Source organism: Aythya marila (genome assembly GCF_965140915.1).
Source record: "Aythya marila genome assembly, chromosome: 2".
Classification (NCBI taxonomy): Eukaryota; Metazoa; Chordata; class Aves; order Anseriformes; family Anatidae; genus Aythya; species Aythya marila.
In genome coordinates, this window is record NC_139043.1 from 111,112,153 (window position 1) to 111,134,181 (window position 22,029).

General features: G+C 39.7%; 1 protein-coding gene across 3 annotated transcripts in view; it reads right to left on the reverse strand.

Annotated features, from left to right (window-relative positions):
• The window catches only part of SPIDR (scaffold protein involved in DNA repair), a 203,117-nt gene that overhangs the window by 107,635 nt on the left and 73,453 nt on the right, over positions 1-22,029 (reverse strand). For all 3 annotated transcript variants that reach the window (XR_014316874.1, XM_082752975.1, XM_082752974.1), the window contains exon 8: positions 17,531-17,750. Coding sequence is in view for 2 of the 3 variants with exons in the window: in XM_082752975.1 (XP_082609101.1) it covers positions 17,531-17,750 (220 nt within the window). In the remaining variant the exon portion in view is untranslated. The remainder of the gene's footprint in view (positions 1-17,530; positions 17,751-22,029) is intronic.

Sequence of the window (22,029 nt, forward strand, 5' to 3'; positions counted from 1 at the left end):
TCATCACTCCAAAAAGAACAGAGCCCTAATGTGTGGATTTTAGTAAAATCATTTTTGCAGGAAATACAAAAGGAGCCCAAAAGAAGCCAAAACTTATCCTGAACAGGTAGGAAGTGTGACTGGCGGTACTAAAGTGTTCACAGACACTTCTTGTGTAAATATTTGGGATAAAGCGATATAAATTACCCAATGATGACTGACCACAATGAAAAAATAAAGTTCTGGAAACACTAAGCAAGACAGCTGCATCATTTTCAGTATTAAACATAATTAATAAGCTGTGTGCTGTTAGGGTTATTCTATCTGCTTAGCCATTGCCCTAAGCATCAAGATCCAGATGTCTCCAAAACCTGCAGGTGGTCTGTCAGTCCCGGTTCCCCACCTTCTCACTCCATCTGTGGCAATTTAAGAAATATGTAATGTTGTTGTTGTTGTTGTCTTCTCCAAATGTAAGGGCTTGATACTAAAAGGTCAAATAAATGTCTGCCCACTGACCAACCTCATGCTATCTATGACTTTTTTTTTAAGGAAACCTGCTCTCTGAAGAACTGCAAAGGAGGTAAACACATTGCTTTCCTGGTAAGAAACCCACAAGTCTTGGTTACACCAGCCGGCCACATCTGAGCAGCTAGAAAACCTAAAACCACTTTTTCCCCCCTCTTCTCCAGAGGTCACAAATATTCAAGTGATGTATCATGTGTACTAATTGGTATTGTTGGAAAATCTGACAACAGGAAGACTCAAGACTCATTTCAATTTATAAAACTTAAAGCAGACCTGGAAAAGCACTAGGCAGCTTTATGCAGCCAATGGCATCCTGCAGCTACTGAAAAAAAAACAGGCAATTTGTGCTGCTACACATACACATACAAAAATACAACTGAAGTTCACTGATGGCAACAGAGAGCCATCAGTATACATAACTGGTAAGATTTTTTTAAATGTTTTGCAACAAGATGAGAGAAAACGCAAGTGCAAGAAGTTTCTATTTCTGACAAAATTAAAAAAAAAAAAAACAGAAGCAGAAGGAAATACAAGGAAAATATTCTACTAGCCAAATAAAATAAAAAGTAGTGGAAATTATTTAGAGATCAGTAGAACAGGTTGATTTTCAGAGCTAAAAGGCAAAGAAAGTTAAATATGTCCTCAATACCTTCTAAAATTAAGCAAAAGCTAAGGTGGCTTGCAACCACTGAGGAATACTATAGATTTCTTGGTTCTTGGCATTTTTTCTTCTCTGTTCTCTCATTTATTTTATACTCTATGCAGAGAAACTTACTTTTTTTTTTTTTCATTCATATCTCTGCGATTTAGACTCTCTCCTTTTTTTTTTTTTTGTTGCTTTCCAGAAATGATTTTTTTTTAAATAACCTTCACCTTATAAAAATGTAAATATATGTAAATCATAAATAGGACACTTCTGAAAAGCAGACATAAGAATTTCTGAAAAATGAACATTTAATCTGTAGTATTAAAGTGTGGATGAGGATTAGGTATGTACAAGGTATACAAGAAGATTAGAGCTCGGGTGTGTTCTGAGCTTCCCTGAAGCTTAAATTCATTCTCTTCTTCTGTGTTTTGGCTGCTAATTCACTCTATTATTCTTTTATCACCAGGAATAGCTTTGGGATGCCAAAAGAATGAATGAAGTCAGTGAGAACTTCCGCCTATGTGCGTTACACAGGATTAAGCTTCAGGTATGTTTCAGGAGGCCACTCCAAGAACGGGTGACTCACAAGCCTTGTACCAAACAGCCATTGCCATCAGTCACGGACAGCTTTTTCTCAGCAAAACCTGGGAAGTAGTTTGAACTCCATCTACGAGTGACAGAGGAAGTGGACAATAAAGCATAAATTGAAACTCAGAAGACTAAAGATCCTTTCACATTTTTATTTTCCACTAAGAGTAACAGGGCAGTACGAGTAATAACACATGTTAATTGGCAAAACCACAGGAGCTTACTTGACTTCAGGAGGGAGCAGCATGTTTCTCTTCTGGAACTTAGAGGAATATTTAGAAACCACCGAATGCAGAGAAAGAGATCAGAAAATCAAGTAACACTCAGAGAAAGTGAGAAAAATGCCAACTCCCTTCTCCTGGTTACTTTTCCGTACATTTCTTGCTTACATTGTCAGCTCATCGAGTGGATAACTTTTTTTCCAAGATGAAAATTTTGATTGAAAACAGATTACCTGCAACACTCACTATACTTTTAACTGCAAAGAATTAGAAGCAGGAGAAAAAAAACACACCTTAATTTCATAGGTTTGCTTTTATATCTGGTATTTGAAACAGCCCAGATGCCAACTGCTAAAAATGCACTGTCCTGTTTGCCTAAGGTTAAGAGCAGAGCCCCCTGAGAACCAAAACTCATGTTGAGGTTTGGAAGGCTGGTACTGGGAGAACATGGCAATTCCTTCACAGCTCCTCACCTTTGTGTACAGCCTCCACAAACTCTTTTTTGAAGTTTGCCCATACTTTTTTGAAGTACACTCCCTCTTCTTTCCTCTAGTTTTTCTTTTCCTGCGTCTCTGTGTTTTGTTTCTGGCTGGAACTGGCAGTGGAATTGCTGAACAACAGAAGCTGATCCAACTGTATTGCTGACTCAATCCTGAGAGCCTGTTCTCATCAGATTTCACTGCAGCATTCCAGATTTCAGTACCCAAAAAATTCAGATAGTTATCTAAACCAAACTTCCTGAGGGTGAACTATCCCCAGTGCTAAGACAGCAAGAGCAGGGCCGACACACACTTGAACGAGATTCCATCAGAGCACAGGAGACAGCATGCCAACTACGCTTAAAGCAATATCTACCTACATAATTTCAACTCAGTCTGACTTGGTAAATTACTGAGTTAATTGCCTTGGTATTCATATTTACATTCAAAAAAGGATACACAGATCTGAGGTCAAATCATTAAGCTGTTCCATTAAAAACTTTGTTTTAGGCAAATGGACTTCAGAAAACTTCCTTTATAATGTAAAATGGAACCATCTGTACATAAATTTTGGGCCTTATTTTGATGTTAGGTTTATTGATATAATTATGTAGTTACTAAGCTGTTTACTGTTTCAGGCTCCTAATAGCTATGAGGGCTATGGTTTGGAAGGAGAAAACAAAAACTCTAAATGTGTTTATTTCCATGTTTTATACTTGCACGTAGCATCTACTTCCTTCAATGTGAAAATTTTATGAAGAAGTTTTGTCTTGATTTGCTTAGCTTTGCTGCTTGGACAACCATATTATAATTATGAACATGTTACTTACTGCTTAAAGAAAAGTCCAACGGATATCCAAAGATAAAATATTTCTCCATATTTACTCTATTCTTAAAGCAGTAAGATGACCGATACTGCAATTATTACAAAAAGAAATAATTACAAAAAGTTAATACTGTGGTAATATCCCACCGTATCTTAAATTGTTCCCTGTTTGGGGTTGGAGGTTGGTTTTCCAGTTGGAATTTGTAAAAGGAAAAGCCTCCTACACAGCTCAGTAAAACAGATTTCTCAGACAAAAAGTTTTCACTTGCTTGTCGCTTGAGTTGGAGAGACAGAACAGAACACTTTCAGCCAAACTGCTCCAGAAACCCAATTGATTTCTGAAAGTCTATCTTCACCCTTTTGTAATACTAAAGAACCATTATCGTAATACTAAAGAACCACTGCCCAGCTATGCATGGACAACTGCTGGACCATTTGCACAACAGAGTGAAGAAGAGTGGTGGTAGGCAAAGTGTCCACACAGCAACAGATTTTGCTATCAAGCAATCAATCTTTTAAGAGATACTGAAACAGTGCCAGAAGCCTTCAGTATAAATTTGAATACATTAAGTAGTATAATTCCCCAAGTATATTTACCTAGTAGTATGTTTTCCCAAGAAATATACCAATAAGGAAGAGGAAGGGGAATGACAAAACTACAGACTCATTATTTAGACTCCTAGGAATCACACAGGGTTAGGCACTCTCCCTTCCCCCCTTGTGAAAAACAGTAAGTAACTAGATAAGAAACCCAACAAAAAATTCATGGGTGCTGTAAAGAAATGCAACTAGGGGGGTTGGCAATTAAAAATTTATGTCATCCTATTTGCTCTCTGCTTACCATAATGTACACCTTTTATTTTATTTTATTTTATTTTATTTTATTTTATTTTATTTTATTTTATTTTATTTTATTTTATGTTATTTTATGTTATGTTATGTTATGTTATGTTATTTTATTCTCTATTTGACCTCCTAAGTGGATGAAATCTTATGCCTTGTCAGAGAGCCTTGGTAAGGAACACAGAATGAGAGGTTAGCCCAGTCATTAAATACGTCTGAAGGCTTCTTGATAATTTAAAATCAAGGATGGATTTACCACAGCGGAATTGAGATATAGGAGTCGAAAGGAATGGCATGGAATAACAAACCAAAAAGCTTGCGTACGTCCCCTTGAGGACAGAAAATTAGCCTTAGAATAAAATGTTAAAAAATCACAAGACACAAAAGTCTTGGAAAGGATCATTTGAAGTAGTTAGAAAGAAAAACAACCCCAGGAACGGGTCTGTTAGGCTTTCAGCAGGTTAAAAGCATGCCATAGCCAGGAGGTAGCTGTGAACAAAACCCATGGCATGCAGGAAAGTTCTCAGTTTCTCCTCTGGCAAGCTTGCTTCAAGGCTGGACTTTGTAAACATCTTGGGGGAGGGGGAGGACAAAATTACACTGCATTTTTGAAACGTTTACAAGCGTTTTGCACAAATGGAAGCTGAATTGAGGAGATGGCTTCTGCTCCCCGATTAAAGACTGATCCCAAGGTCAAGGGCAACAAGCAGGAAAAAGTCTTGAAGAATGTAGGTGGCACACTCAACAGCACACAGCCTTCTTCAGCGTTATACAGAGAGGATGGGGGAGAAAATAGAGTAAGCAGCGTGGTGACTACTCATCACTACCTTCAAAACAGAAAATGTACCAGGTTATTAAAAGCAGTGCACAAACAATGGCACGCAAACCTTAGCAAATCTCTCTTTTGCACACTACGGCTTCACGGACGCACAGCTTTGATCGTAGAAAAAGTTCTGGACAAATAAATAAACGCCGTAGCAATATTCAAGGGATGAGTCAACCAAGCGCTGGGTTGGCTTCACCTGGCCTTGCGCTGACAACATTGCCACCTTGAGCCCTGAGCGGGAAGAACATGGGCAAGTCATGCTGGCCACCCTCACGCCGTGCCGAGCTCTGAGGCACCCACTGTGGCATGAGGGGCCATGAGGCACCAACCACACCACAGCATGAGGGGCCATGAGGCACTCACCACGGCATGAGGGGCCCTGAGGCACCCACCACATCATGAGGGGCCCTGAGGCACCCACCACACCACATCATGAGAGGCCCTGAGGCACCCACCACACCACAGCATGAGGGGCCATGAGGCACTCACCATGGCATGAGGGGCCATGAGGCACCCACCATGGCATGAGGGGCCCTGAGGTACCCACCACACCACATCATGAGGGGCCCCAAGGCACCCACTGTGGCATGAGGCACCCTGAGACACCCACCACACCACGGCATGAGGGGCCCTAAGGCACCCACCACACCACAGCATGAGGGGCCCTGAGGCACCCACCACCACAGCGTGCTGAGCACCTCTAGGTAGCAAAAGATGTTGCAGGGGCATCTGTAATCAAGGAGCAAGCTCAGTCTTTCACTGGATTTGGAAATTATCACAGAAATCCTATTTTTAAAAAAGTATTTTCCCCACCGCTGAACTTCATAAAATCATTTCTGTGGGCAGGGTTTTCTCAGAGAGAAGTATGTTTCATGCAATTTTCACACTGTCTGAAACATTGCCACCCTCCAGCCCTGACGTGCACCAGAAATAAAATCCCGTTCAGCTAGGTCTCCAGTACCACTGCGAGACCATGCTGTAAACCATAGTGCTTAACAACCCTAACTTACAATACATTATTTGGTTTTCTTTTCAAAGCAAACCAAATAATTGATTCAGTCTACAGCACAGTACCAAGAACAACTGCTCTGGTACAATTGTGGGACAATTAACTGAGCACACAGAAGGGAAATACAATAAAGGGAAAGCATTCTTTACCAAGTAGTAAAATAAACATAGTATTGAATGGATCACCAATGTGACTGCTCATGCCACTTCTGAAATAGCTTTTGAAACTAAAGAAAGCCAAAGCAGAAGTTAGAGGGAGGGCAGTACCACATGTCTCCATGCCCACACAGACCAGGGATCTCTCATTCCAGGCCTATAGCCCCAATGCATTTGATTACGATCACGCCCAGTTTCAGTCCAGAGGAATAATAAGCCAGACGAGTTTTGGTTTTGCAAAAAATACCTTGTCTTTGCCAGGGTGCCAAGAGGATGGAGCCAGGCTCTGTTCAGTGGTGCCCAGTGCCAGGACAAGAGGCCATGGGCACAAACTGGTACACAGGAGGCTCCCTCTAAACACCAGGCAGCACTGCTTTATGTGCAGGTGACAGAGCATGGCACAGGCTGCCCAGAGGGGCTGTGGATCTCCTTCCCTGGAGATCTTCAAAAGCCGCCTGGACATGGGCCTGGGCACCCTGCTCGGGCACAGGGTTGGGAGCAGGTGACCTCCAGGGGTCCCTTCCAGCCTCAGCCATTCTGTGAGTCAGTGTTTCCAGCTTACCTGTTTTTGTAAGGTTTTGTAAGATTTAGGCATGTCAATAGATGCTTTTTTCTATGTAAGTTAAAAGATCTGAAGAGGTTGTACAGTAAGGTGATTTTTTCCTGCTGGTTTGCAAGGGATATTTTCCTCCAAATGAGCTGCGACGTGTGTATAGTTAATTCTGACATCAGTTAAATAAACAAAAACCTTAATAATGCATTTAATAAACTTAGTCCACATTCTGAAGGGAAAATGGCTCTACTTGGACATACCCAAAGTACATCACCACAACTGATGCTTTGGAATTATTTTTCAAAACAGCTTTAAAAATAGTTCAACATTGCAACCAAGCAATACCCGTATTAATTTAGAAAATGGGTGTTCAGAGTTCAATCTAAAAAAGACACAAGGGGGCTTTTCAGGTCAGAGATACACACATTGCCAAATCTCCGACCCCTTCCATGAAGGCAATCTGGAATGTGTATGGTTTGCCTATGACAAGATTCATATTCACATGTTGGTAAGGATCCTGACCAATTCATAACTGGAAGACACAGGAAGAGAATACTTTTGTTTGTTGTCTGATCTAAAAAAAAATAAAAAATTGTATGTTCGTTCTAAAATATGTTATCTATATTTACGTTGTGAAAATATTTCCCCCCTTGTTTTTCCTCTGAACTGAACTTGTGCTAAGGGCAATTCAGAGTAACTAGTAAACCCCAAGGGATTCCATTCCTGAGTGGAGGTTCTCAAAAATCAGGAAATTACAGCTGTATCTGAAGTGACCAGCAACCAAAGGCAATTCTCAAGCCTTAGGTGGACTGCTCTAGAAGTTGATAATATGGTATGCTGATAGATGTTTGTTTTTACAATGGGTTTGGTTGTGACTATAGCTAGCAAATGGCTCCCTGCTATGCAGCAAGGTAGGAAGGTGAACTCCTGTAGTCAAATATCTCCCAGCAAAATTAAACAATCACCTCGTGAGCAGCTTCTCAAACTGTAAGCCATGAGTGTCAGCCAAAGCAGGCTACAAAAAAAGATGAAGAAAATACTGGGCAGCCTTTTTTTTTTTTTTTTTTTTGTGTGCAAGAGACAGAAAAAAGTGTTTGGGAAGATATATCCTATTCTCTGTATCTTTTTTCAAACAGTTTCAAGACTGTGATACACTGTAAATCTGGGCTCTTTTATAGCTCCCTTAAGTTTCAGTAACAGCCTGTGTCAATAAAATTCATCTCTTCCTCAATCTCTATATTCGCATCACATAAAATAGTACCAGCCCTATTAAATTAATATTTATGACAAGCTAAGGGAACCAGAAGACAAGCAGTAATTGCTAAGACACAGATGTGTGCACAAGTCTCTGTAATTGCATTGCCCAAGTTTCTCAACAGTGAATCTCAACTCCAAAAAGTGATTTGTTTCAGGGAAACATACAGGACAGACATGCTGTGCCATCCTGGGAAGACAAATTAAAACAAGATCAATGAAATTTATGGTTTTATATACCACCCCAACAACACTTCAGAGATGGTAAAAGGGGGTATTTCCTTACAGCCTCAGTTTACAATTACAAGGTATTTGCCAAGGACCATGGAAAATGACTATAGACAATGATTCCCCAAGGAAGACTATATAAAGCCAATTGCCATAATCTGTTCTACACATACCATTTATTAAACAAAAGAAAAAAAAAAAAGAAAAAAAAAAAAAGAAAAAAAGAAACGAAAAAAGCAAAAGCCAAAACTTAAGAAAAGGGGAGATAAGGAACCATTCACAGAAATCTTCACTGGCTTATTAACCTTTTTATCAAAGGGAGAGACACAACAGGTATTGCTTAGGAGTCTCCAAGAGGTTAAAGCAGAAAAAAGAAAAATGTCCCACATATTAGCAGGTTTTTGTTTTATGTTTTGTTTTTTAAAAGCCCCATCAGGATTTGGCTTTCAAAACACAGTGAATCCCTCAAAGGTAAAATTAATGGTTGCACACCACTTTTTAGGTCATGGATACTATCTCTGATCCTTCTGCTGGGAGAGACTTGGTCTGCCAGAGAACTGTGCTGAGACAGTAACAAGACGAATACTTTTTCAAGACATCTCAGGAAGTTGTCAAAACAGCCTACCACTCAGGGAGGAGTAACATACTGCAAACTGCACAGTTACTGTTGAATCAGAAGACTTGTAGAAAGAGAAGCTTCAAACACACAAAAGACTGCACTGAATGTTTCACAGCTGAACTGCTCCATATACCAAAGCAAGCTGTTGCTGCCAAAAATACATAAAACCACGGGCAACATTTTTTCAATGAGCTTTTACTGTATGGAAAGCAATCTGGCTGGTAGGACTAACAGCAATTCCCCTGCCTCTCGATAGAGCAGAATGTTTTAAACAATGCATTTTGGGTAGCAACATTTCAGTTGTTTGAACTTTTTGAAAGCAATATTTCATTTTCTTTAAATATATATATATTTTTAAAATTACTATTTTTCTTAGGAATATCATCATTAACTTTTACCTACCTACAGTAAGTATAACATCTGAGAGGAGGAGCCAGAGAAACCATACCTTCACGTTGAAGGGAATCACCATACATGACAACTTAGGAAGCTCGGACCTTATGCATCTTGTTATTCATGCAGAATTGCACAAGGCACAAGCATATTTTGTATGATAGCAAATATCCAGCATACTCAAAGCCTGACACAACCGCATACAGAACTGCACATGAAAGTCTAACTACACAGCAACCATTACAGTAGCAAGGCACACCTGCTGAAGAAAATGTCAATTCTAAAACTGTTTCTCCACAGCGAAGCTATGGAAATACATCATCTTCCCCAAAGTTAACACAGCCGTGCTGGACAGCAGTTCAACAACAAAACATCATTTTTCACAATGTAAATTTTTAAAAAAATTAGCTGATTACTGATAATCTCAAACATTTAAACAAACCCATTCACAGGCAAAACTTGCTCTTTAGTGGTTAAACTACTGCAGGAATTTTGGCACACAATCTTTTTACAAATTAAGTATTGTTTTACACGTCCCAAATGTGTTAGTCATAAACATTAGCAGAGGAATACAAATCACAACTTTTTAATAACCCTGCAGTAACTCTGAACTTGTTCATCTGAACTTATTTAGTTTGTTTTTCCTTCATGACTGGATAAAGCAGACTGCAGAATTTTGTGCAGTGCCAGGTCTTGGCTCCATCAGTTGCTCATTAAACAAGATCTGGAATTTAGCATTGGATTGAATGCACATGGGAACTCATGTGAAGCTGCTCATATATCATTGATAGCTCTGTTGCTAACACAGAGTTTATCCAAGCCTCTACATTTTTCGTTGACATGAACAAAGCTGTTCACCATCCTCTGTTTTTGACGTCAGTGGACAACTACCCACTAACAGTATCTGTCACTACAAAATGCTTGGAATTTCCTCACTTATAAAGGCTGGAAAGTTTCAAGTACAAACCTTTCATTTAAAAAAATGGTACACATTATTAAATTTTAAAGACTAGAATATTTTGTGATTATTAAGATAGGACATTTTTATTCTCACTGAATATTTTTTCCCCCAATAACTTAAGGATTCAAACTTAAATGGCACCACTGGCTGTGAGGAATGGATGTTTAAAAACACCACCTTCCTCTTCTGTTCATTGAAAAAAAACACAACCATGATCTCAAATGTATGCTAATTCCCCAACATATGATGTATTTAAGATTTTTCCCATTAACTGACCATGATAATCATTTCAGTAGGACAAATGTTGGGTGGTACCTAGTACTTAACAGAAATGTAGAAATCCAACCCCCTAGCATAAGCTATTTACTTTTGTTGCCTCTTTTCAACATCTCCTTTACTCTTACAGCTGAAATGGCCCACCTTGAAGGAAGTGGTTCTGGTGGAGGCTCCCTCTGGAGCACAGGGTGGCTTCCCAGGAACCCTTCCCAGGCAATGCTGCCTTCAGCCAGGTGTCCACAGGCTGCCTTCATAGCCCTTGTGAGCCCAGGAGCGTAACAACTGGCTTGGTGTACACAATTCAGACATCCATCTTGACAAAGGTACATATTTTACCCCTGCTGGAGATTTTCCTGCCAATAACAATGCATTTAAACCTCGATCTCAAAACCAAGCTGCTGCTTTATAAACACATCCCTTGCTTCTGACTCCTCCAATTTGGCTGAAAGCAAACAAACATATCAACAATCCCAGCACAACATTTGGTACAATACAGTGGAAAGTCCCCTTTTTCCAGCATGTCAAGATACCATCAGCTATTAAGCCAGAGACAGACAGATGTGTTTAAAAATCCAGTTTTAATCATCTACAAATCTCTGAAACTACTACCTTGAGCCTCCCAACTTCTCTGAACATGCCTCCATTCTCTTCTCCACAGAAAACCCCTTTCATAGAGAACAATTCTTTCGTCTGTGCTTTTCAGGGTATTAATATTTTATGTATGACATTCATATAATACTCCCACAGCACAGTGATAAAAATAAACAATCCTATCTCACTGTAGAGGGACAGATCACGTTCCTGTGTTTATTAGGCATAGCCCACATCCGAAACACCACATACGTTGCTTCTGGTGGTCGTGACAAATCACAAAAAAGGCACATATGAACTGTTATCCTCTTGGAATCAAAGCTTCGTAACCCTATTTTTTACTACTACGTCATTTCAGAATACAGCTGCCTATGAAGAAACGTAATTATGCATTGATCTGATTACCAGGAATTGGCAGTATTTTGATTTTCTAGATAGTAGATGAACAAACACAAATCATACTAATGGCTTAATCTCCTTAGTCCCGGATACATAAAATAGGACATGTTTGAGCAGCTCTACAGATACAACTTCCACCCTTCGCATGAGGGGATAAAAAAATTAAGAAAATTAAATTTATTTTTAAAAATAGAAAAATAAGTAAGGATAAAGAAACAAAAACATGGCGGAAATTATATCTAAAGCTTGTTAGAGACAACTTTCAGTTCATCAACACTATATATGTATCCCCAATTCTTAAAAAATCACCTTTTTAAAGTGATTGTACTAGGAAAGGTACATCCTAACAAAAAAATAAAGACTTGCAAGAAACCTGCAGCTGCTTCAACTTCTTCCGAAAGGACCTTCAATTTTCACAACTGCATCGTCTCTGAGAAGCAATTCCAAGCAGATGATATGATCTGATCTTTGGCTCGGAGGCCATTCCCATATGTACTTTAGAAATAGTGCCCACACTGGCTTTACAACTCCCAAGTTTTGTAGAATTTTATCTTCTGAGCGAACCTCGTCCCTCTTATCAGAGGGACACTCTGCTATTGTAACATCTTCAAAGAAAGAATGCAAAGACAGAGCTAACATCTTTCTGACAGGAGGGATTTGACTGTTGATCTTTTTTTTCCCTCTTTTCCATCTGTTTGAATATTTGTGTGTATGTACATATACCTTTATAAATGCTTAGATTTCACCAAAGAAAGGCAGTGAACGTGGATCAATTTTGTCCAAATGGTCAAACAAGTGTTCAAAGAGGTTGTCTCCCTGTGGAACAAGAAGGGAAACTGAATTTATACAAAAGGTGTTACTTCCATATGTCTTTAATGCATGCTTGTATATTACCTTTGTGGAACAAGAAAACTTTAAAGGATATAGGCTCTTTCTTTCTTACAGAGCAGCAGTAGGCCATTTCCTCATTTCATTCCCATACAAAGCCCAGGATCCTACTTTCACATGATCCTTCTCATGGTAGTGAGGTAACAGTGCTCCTAAATGCCTCCCTTAACCAGCAACAAGAGCAGTGATAAAAAGTCTCTATCAAATGGAGGGCAAACACTTTTTGACACCAGTCATACTGGTTTAAAACACCTATTTCACATTAGCTCCCTGTGTTTTAGCTCCCTCGTATTGCTCACCAAGATTAAGTAAGACAGTGTATTAGGTAAGTCAATGCAAAAATCGCAGCGACATAGCCATTTATCCTAAGTTTTGCTGCTGAGCCAACGAAACAGCCTACAGCATACCCAGAACAATTTTCAAGAAGTAGAATATGCAAGTCCACAAAACTAGATTGCTTCCCATACACAAACCTGCTCAGAGCTTGCTTGGATATTTCTACACCAATAATTTACATCATTGGCCCACCTTAAAGGGCTTTTGACACAAAAGGTTTCCTTGCTGTACATCAGCTGATTTGTAGAAATGCTTTGTGTGTGCTCTCTTTGTCAGTAAGAATATAATAATGTGAACTCTTTTAAATATATTTCACTGAGGGAAGGCTGAATCTACTGTAACAAGTATAAAAGAGAAGTCCACATTAAACATTTTCACCAGGCACTGGAACACTTTCAAAGCTGAGTAATTATGATTCCCTGTGGTTTCATAGGTTAAGAGAAACTGAAGTATGACTTTCAAGTTGCTTGCTGATGTCACAGAATTAAGTGTTTTATATACTTACCATATTGAGCTCCTAAAATAAACCTTTTTTTGTTTGTTTGCTTTAAAAAGAAACAATAGAGAGGTTGCATAGAGAACAGCAGTTATCCAGCCAAGGATCTTGCCTTCTACAGTGCTCAATAGCCAGCATTTGCAGACAATATAAGAACAGAACTCAAAGTGGTTCTTTCCCCTTCATACTTTCCCAGCCAACCAGTTATCAGCAGCATGAGAACCTCCTGATTTCATACCAGACCATCATGTTTAACTGGTATGGATGGATCTCCGAGCCTGTCCAAATCACTCCTGGTTTGTATCGTTATTGTCAACGACTGTATATCAACATACTTAGAGTAGTTTAACTTCACAAGCACATGCAAAACATTTTAAAGTTGTTAAATTTAATGGTAAGGAAAAGAATTCGCACCATTTTCTTCAGTTTCATTTATCTCAAATATTTGACACTAGACATATCGAAGAGCAGGAGGCAGGAATTGCTGAAGAAAACTATCCTTAAGTTCTACTATCAGCTAAAAAACTAATCCTTAATCGAGTCTCCAAAAATATAAACTCTATCACTTTCTGTGAAGTATTGGAAATTGTATTTTATCATGTGTATAATTAAACAAACAAAAAAAACCACCCTAGTTAAACTGAAGCCATAAAGTCATCTCCAGTGGAACCTACAGACCTTGGTTCCCATTTTCTTATGTGCCTTTGAAATATCAAGCAGTCTTCACTTTTTGCTGGATACATATTTCTGCGAAATGAACACAGGCTTACTAATTGATTTAATTACGCTCAGTAACAAGCTTTTCCTTTTCCAACTGTTAAAAACACTTAATGATTCAGAATAAGTTTGTAAAAATTACGAGGTGTTCATTCAAATTCTTAATCCAAGAAATTGCTCAGGCACTGCAAAGACAACGAAAGAAAGACAAGCCTGCACAGGCAGGGGCAGGCAGGGCCGAGTTCTTTTGCCTCTTGTGTTCCCAGCTGGCCAGACACAAACCAGCTCCAGCCCAAAACACGCAACTGCTTTCATGTCATGCATCCAAGTTAATAGGCTTTATTTAACCAATACAGCACTGCAATAATGCATCTATACATCCTCAAGATCAGAGCAGCTCGCATCAGATGGCTCAGAGGACAGGCTGTGGAGTTCTCTGCTCCAACAGACACACTGGTTTGAACATGTTTATCAGCCTATTGGAGCTGTTTTCCCTATAGCAAGTGACAATTATGCATGTTAAGATGCTAGACATTGGGCTGAAGAAACCCATGGCCAGTTATAGAGAAATCCAGGCTCAATCCTACAAATTCTTACCCAAACACGAAGTCACTCTGGAGTCAGTGAAACCACTCTCATGAGTAATGTCCAGGTTGATAAAATACTTATAACTGGCTTTCTGTCAATATTTTATTTTCTAAATGAATTGGTTTGCATTCCAGTGCTCAAGTATCACGGGAGTCTGTATGTAAACAAATACCAACAATCATATCAACAAATCTCTAAACACTGCCTTCCGAAGTATTTATGTAAGCTTTCTGCCAGAGACATTTCACACACCAAGCTGTGCACTGAGTTCCTAACACAGACAAATACAATTAGAAAAGTGAAGTCTAATATTGCAAAGGCTCCAGAATGATGCATTCAGGCTTTGCTCATGAATACAGGGCACAAGCAGAAGCCAGCAGCCCATCTATCTGCTGTCTTACCTACTTACTCAAGAGCCTGGTCAGAAAGCACAAAGCATGTACCTACAAGAAAATAATTTTGAAGATATCAGAAAATTCTGCACTCCAGACATAACTGTGCAGCAGCAGCAATGCACTTATAAATCATCCCATTGCCCCAGTCTCGCCACATTCTGCCTTACCATACAAGTATTTCCAAATACTGCACAAGGATGCACGCGATGCTGTGTGTCCCAAGCACGCTCAGGTCAATCAAGGATTATCTCCCCTTGCATCTATTACTTTGTTTGTTCCCCTTTGTTTCTGACTAGTGATACACATAAGACAAGTAAATACGCTTATTTCACCATGTCAGGGGGAGATTTGGTTCATTATTTTTTACATTAGCCACGCATTTGAATCAACAGGAGAGCGTTTTTAATCACAAGCAGTATTTGGTTCTAACGACAGAAGTGCAAATCCAATACGCAGTAATGGAAACTACATTTCAGTGTTAAAAGCTCTCAAGTAGGAGTTTAACAGAATAGCAACTTAGAAATGTAATAACAGAGGAAACTTCAATTAAGTGTACAAGTCCAGTTTCCCATTAATGTAAACTAAAAGTGCCAAATAATAATCAAAAACAACCCCCGCGCACACATCTCCTGCCAGTGGGCTGAATTTAACAATGTCCAGCCCAACTTGTTTTCACTTCAGGTTGAGTGAACAAAGAGACAACCAACATTAAGATAACTTCAAAACACCAGAAAATAGGACTAGAGATGAGATACAATGCAATTTTGCCATGATTTACTAATGTCTTTATAAGAAAGTACCTTAAGAGCCACACAGGTCAGGAGAGAAATTCTGGAAACTCAGACATGTCCCCTGCCAAAACACTTTGGTTTTATGAAATAACTCTTTGCTTACAAGAAAAGTGCATCCTACTAAGAAAAAAAAAAAAAAAAAAAGAAAACAAAACAAAAACACAAAGTGGCATTGTTGGGAACACACAGACAAAGCTTTCCCAAGAAATTTCACTTCATATACATATACAGATGTGTGTGTACGTATAGGAATGAGTTGCATGTCTGCATCATCTGAAAACTTTTTTTTTTTCTTAAAGAAATGAGAACACCGCACTAGTATAGTTACAGATGCTTGTAGTCTGGCAAGGACTGTATCATTGCAGAGTTGCATCTTGCCAGAAACGACAAGGAAAAACCTAGAGCAGTCTGAGACTTACACATGCTACGTATCCGGACAGTAACTTTTCAGGAAAAGAAAAAAGAAAGTACTGTAAAATACTGAATCAAGAAAATATTGAATATTGAAACCCTAACCAAAACATTTCTGCTGGTTCAAAAGTCTTTGCCAAGGCCAAGATCTGCACAAAAAGATACAGCCTTGTGGCAAGGCCCCATGGTTCAGCAAGAAGAGAAGAAACCCGAAGAGAACAATGGATCTAAGATGGAAGTTAGTAGGGGAGAGAAACAAGAAGCATGTAAAGAAAAGTGAAATGAGACCAAATATTAGCACCTTGAGGGGTAGGGTGAAGGAAAAAAAGAGCAGTGATATTTCATATCAGACTAGGACTTGATTAATATTCAGCTGTATTTCTCTTAGCTACTGGCCTCTTTATATCTCAGCTATCAGTAGTTGCATCTGTAGCCACAACACATCACGCATTAAATATATTCTCTTAATCTGTGGATCTCTTTCAAAAAGAGTTAAACAACGTTTGAGAAGGGAGAGATTACCCGGTAGGGAACCCAGAAAAAAAAAAAAAAAGCAGTTGTCAAAAATATTTGATAAAAGATTAAAATTAACAAGATTAATTGAATTAAATTTATTGAAGATAAAAATAGATATAGGCCTTTGCAAAAATAGGAAGAAGTATTTTGTAAAAAAAAAACAACAAAAAAAGGATATGGTAAAACAGAGACAGGACTCTATTGCAGTTGGAGGCTGAAACTTAAGAAAAATATATCCATTTTGACAATTTGTGTGGAGAAGAGTGAGAAGAGGAATAATACCCACACTTCAAAGATTTCCTGATTTTTTTATTTTTTTTTTAAGATCAGACTTTCCCACCCACAGCTGCCAAAACCCATCTGCTTTACTAGAAAATTCATCGCTTTATGCTACCCCTTACAATCATGAAGTTAGACCAAACGTTTTAGAGAGCTCTAGAAAAGCTTAACTGGCTGCTCTGAAGAGGGTTTTGGAGAACTGAAGACAGTGACAGCAGCAGCGATGTGAAACCACCAAAAGGTGTTTACTGATTCCATAAAAACAGTGTTAGCCCCTCGTTTCTTCTTCTTCCCCATTTTAAGCTGCACATTCTCTTTGCTGAATGCTAAACAGTTAATACAGACTTTTCCACTGAAACATTATACCCATACTAGCTGCAACAGATGAGCATTCCTGAACTACTTTGCTACTGGAAGGTATGTACTTTATTGGCCTTATCATTGATAAGACATTGCTCATGCCTCTCTATCATTCTAAACATGAAAATATTAAGTGAAAACAAAACTGAAGCCCAGAGCAACACTAGAGGCATTGCACTACACATTCAGTTGTTATCTGAGCTATCTTTAAGGTATCTGTCAGATTCTCTGGAGCTGGCAGAGACAGATGGCTGACCAGAAGACAGCCCTGTTCCACCCCCTCCAAGGGCTTTTCTACAAGGGCTTTTTCTACAATGAGCCTCACACCTGGCCCCTCCGTTCTGCTGGGCTGCAGCAAGCGTGCCCCCTTCTCTGTACTTACCACGGAGGATAGATGTAGATGACATCCTGGGGCCTACTCTTCAGGTGAGCTGCCGTCTCTCTTGCAAAGAGGACTTTGAGTATTGGTTCGTCTCTACTGATAACGAGATCCTCGGATGAAGTCATGGCAGGAGACTGTTCCAGCTGCTGGCAGATGGCAACTTGTATCATACACTCCTCAAACATCTCCAAGATCTTCACAATCAGAACACCAGATTTATCTGGAAATTAAAAGATGAAAATAAAAATGCAATATTTGGATGAGGGGAAAGAAACTCTGGCACATGGAACATCTGTGCTCTGCTTTGTGCTGATCTGGCTGATGTGCAAAAAACAACACTTAGTACAATATCTCACCCAACTGAAAGACTTATGTTAAGGTTTTGTTGTTGCTGTTTTTAAAGCACTTTTAACTGTGGAGACAAAATACTACCTGCACTTCTTCCGAATACAGGTGAAATCAAACTTCTCACAAAAAGAAGACCCCTCCTCTCCCACTGCATTTGAACTTTTTCATCCTGCAAATGATTCACTTTCTTCCCAGCCTATTTTATTTGAAACTGAGCATGATACATTTTATTTTGAAAACAGAAGAATCTCACAGCATTAAAGGTGAATGTGAAGCTGTGTTTGCCCTCCTCAACCTTTCCCAAAACAACAGTTGTCAGGGACCAGGTTAACAGAGCACCCGTTAGGTACAAACAATCTAAAAGTGATTCACATTTAGAGACAATGTGAAAGAGAGACTTAGTTTCATCTAAGACTTATTCTCTTTCTCACCTAGCCCTGCTCCAGTTTGCGCTCTGGTCACTGAGGAGAAGAGGTATCGTTATCCACCTGCTAAATGCTGCTGCCATTATTGTAGAAAGGCACAGTGCTAAGGACAGGGGCAGCAGAACCCCAGTTCTGCTGGTTTTGATCCAGAAGTTGTGTTGGGAAAAACACAGTATCCCGAGAAAAACAGCTGATATAAATTACTGCCTTCCCACAGCAAAGAAGAAGCAGGGGAGGAACTGTGAACGTGGTACTGGAACTTAACAGCAGAGCTGTACTAATTATTTGTTTGTTTATTTTAAGGCCCATTTCACAATTGTGAATGCCTTCCCGTTGGAAAATGAGTCAAAATATTTTAGTTTAAGTTTATGAGAAACTTCAAAAAAAAATTTCAAGAAACCCCAAACCAAAGAAAGCAGGTCCTAAAAACTTTCAGGTTTATTAAATAAAGTTCAATTCTATTAAAAACAAAAACAAAAACAACAAAGTCCCTGTTTTGTATTCCCCAGTCTTTATTACATTTATACTAAAACTGAAAAACTGAAATAAAGTCATTTTGAAATATAAAACCAAAGTGTTCTCAAAACCACTTCTATTCGAACCAATTCTTCATCCCATGCAAGATGTTTCTGCAAAGCACTGTTTCCCATGAACTAGTGTTTTCCATCAGGATAAAGGACTCCTTTGGGAAGTCCCCCAAGTGATACATGTGAAGGGATTCGGCCTGAATCATGGCAGCTCAACCTCCTCTTCCTCGCGGAGCAGGAGGAAGAGAACAGATCCTTGATGCCAAGCTCCCTGGGGTCAGGTGATGAAGATAGACAGATGGATGCCACTGCTATCACCTGCTTGGGGAAAGCTGCAACGCTGCTCTGCCGCTCCAGATACTCACTGCATTTGGCTAAGGTCTGCTCATGTGCAAACTTCTGCTGAGTGTGATCATGGACTGGTTTTCTGTGCCTAAAGGCAAGGATTTAGAATATTCACACTCGAATTGCGTTTTGCCTGCCTGGCTGCAGTTATGGTCCTCTGTCAACCCCGAGTCATCTGGAATGCATAAACAAATCGTCCCGACCACAAAAATTCGCAGCCTTCAAAGCAACTGAACATTTACCTCTAGACATACTCCACAATTTGGATTTTCATCCACTTTAAAAAACAAGGCACTAAAAAGTCAACTTCTATTATGAAACACACCAACAGTTTAAAAAAAAAAAAAAAAAGAAAGGCATGAAAACAACTCGTGAGGCTTCATCACTTCTGGACTGTGCATTTCTCACGTGCAAAACCTTATGACAATTCTTACCGGTCAGCAGTGTATATGTTAGCTGTTAAGCCAGCTTGAAGAAATCGCTGCAAAAGAGAATGGCAACCTAATATTTATCTTTTAAATATCCCTGACTAGGAAACGGTTAAAAATACTAGGTAAAGTAAAGAAGCACTACCTCGAAATGAAAGGCTTTTGAAAGATTTCGGAGAAAAAACCCTCCCAAGCCACCAGTTTCTTGTAAGTCAGTCAGCGTTGGCCCAAACACTGGGAGCTGATACTAAATGAAGCCGAATGCCTCTACATTAAAAGCCGCACAACTCCAACAAGTATCCAAGTCTCCAACTTGGCACACGCGCACATTCTACAGAACCACAATCTATTTGTTTATTTAGATGCACAGAGATAGTTTAATTTAATTACTCCAATTATTATTACTGCTGATGATAGAACGCTCTCTCGAACAACACAGCAAAGCACTTTGGGTTCCTGGCACGTGATGAAACGCCAAAGTTCAGAATGTAGCTCGATTCTTAATTCATTTGGCTCTTGCATTGTTATGCCAATCAAAAATAAATCAAACATATGTGGCTGCGCATTGAAGGGAGAACTTGTGGGTGAGGAGATGGGCTGGATCACTACAATTTCTACAGCTTCCAGAGAAGTTTACTTGTTAGTTCATTCGTGTGAAAAGCTTACTTTAAGGTTTTGCAATGTTCTCTTTCACCCTTGGATAATTCACAGAAGTTCTTGCCTGCTGAAGCCCTCATTCACCTCATTTCACTTGCAAAACAGAATTACAGCCCGAGAAATTCAAACCTGCAGATGTGCAGGTTTCATGGCAGTATCCAGAATTAAAAAAAGGTTCAAGCAGCAGCTGTGGTGCAGTCCTGCCCATTTCTACACTGCATATTCCTTCACGCCCCACTCTGCTGGCTGCAGCTTTCAAATTTATTTCTTCAGCACTACTATTTTTATAAACCCAAATCAATAAGCTAATCCAGCTAACTGCAAAGACACCAAGGCACAAGAGCAGGTATTAGGGAAAGGAAAGGACAAGTGATAAACAGCGGTAAGGGGGGGAATGAAGGGACAGAGTGATGATTGCTCTTTCCAGTGGCAGCCCAAACAAGCTGGACAAAGCTGGTTTGAAACTCAACCTTGAGACTGCATATTTGCCAGTGGCATCCAGTTACTTGTCTTCCCCTGTGGGGGTCAGGTTGGACTGTACTCCAGAAGCTCCTTCAGCACCCAGAGAAGGAATAAGAACTGCAAGTACCGTTGGACTGCTCATTTACTTACTTGACAGTAACCTTTCTTTTCCCATTGAGAGACAAGCCCTGTGCACACTCACAGAGAGCGTTGTCTGGATGCATTTAGAAATCCTTCTCTTGAGCAGCAATTTGAGGACTGCTTAACAAAGCTCATTGTTGGTGCCAGATGCCTTTGCAACAGCATCTTGTGGAAGCCTTTGAACATCCAGCTAGAAAGTCAGAGAAGACATCCACTGACAAAGAGCCAAGAACCATTTGAAGAACCTGGCCCCATGAATATAAAGACAGAGCTTATACATCCCGGGAGTGTCACATGTAAATTCAATCCCTGATACACAAAGCTTGAGAAGCCACAAAGAGAAAGAAAAGCACTGATAAATCTAGTTGAAATCTGGTTGACTGAGGGCTTTTAGAAGTACTCCAGCCCTCCCGTGATCAACAAGACAAGTCAGGTACCAGTGATGAGATGGGTCAGTTTTCACCCATGAACACGATCAGCTCTCTGCAGAACACTTTGTTGCAATAAGTGGAAATCACTGGAAGGCAACAAACAGAAATCATTGCTAGGTGGACTGCGAGGAAACTAATGAATTCTTCCAGATCTCACAAGAGGTCCAGAACAAGTGAAACCTGCAGGAGAAGCTAGTTGGGGGAGGAACAAGGCATTTCAGCAGGCAAGTGGCTCTGGAGAAACCTCTCCGTTATTGACAAGAGCCTCCCTCACCTATAGCTGAGGGAGATGAAGCTCTGACAAGAAGCCATCCAGCATCCCTAATGTAAGGGAGATACAGCACTGCCCCACCAGCATGCACAGACACACTGCAGGAACAACTTCAGCCTCCTCAGAGACAGATGAAGAAATCAGGCAAACGGGACATCAACCATTCACGGCTACTGCCAGCAGAGCTTTAGAAATCCAATAGAAAAGTTTTTTTTTTTTTTTTTGCCAACAGTGATAATTGAACAAATTTGGCAAAGGTCTTGGTCATACTTTCTGAAAAAGAAAGCCTGGCATTTCCAGATCATGCGATCAAAACAGGTCTACGTTTTATGCATGGGTTCAGAAAAACAACCAGTAACTTCCTGGTAGGAGGAAAAATACTAATTCAGAATGACTAGGAACAGAGTCACTAGTTCTAGTTCAGACGGTCCCTGAGACAGAGATCTTTGCAAATTGGGAGGATA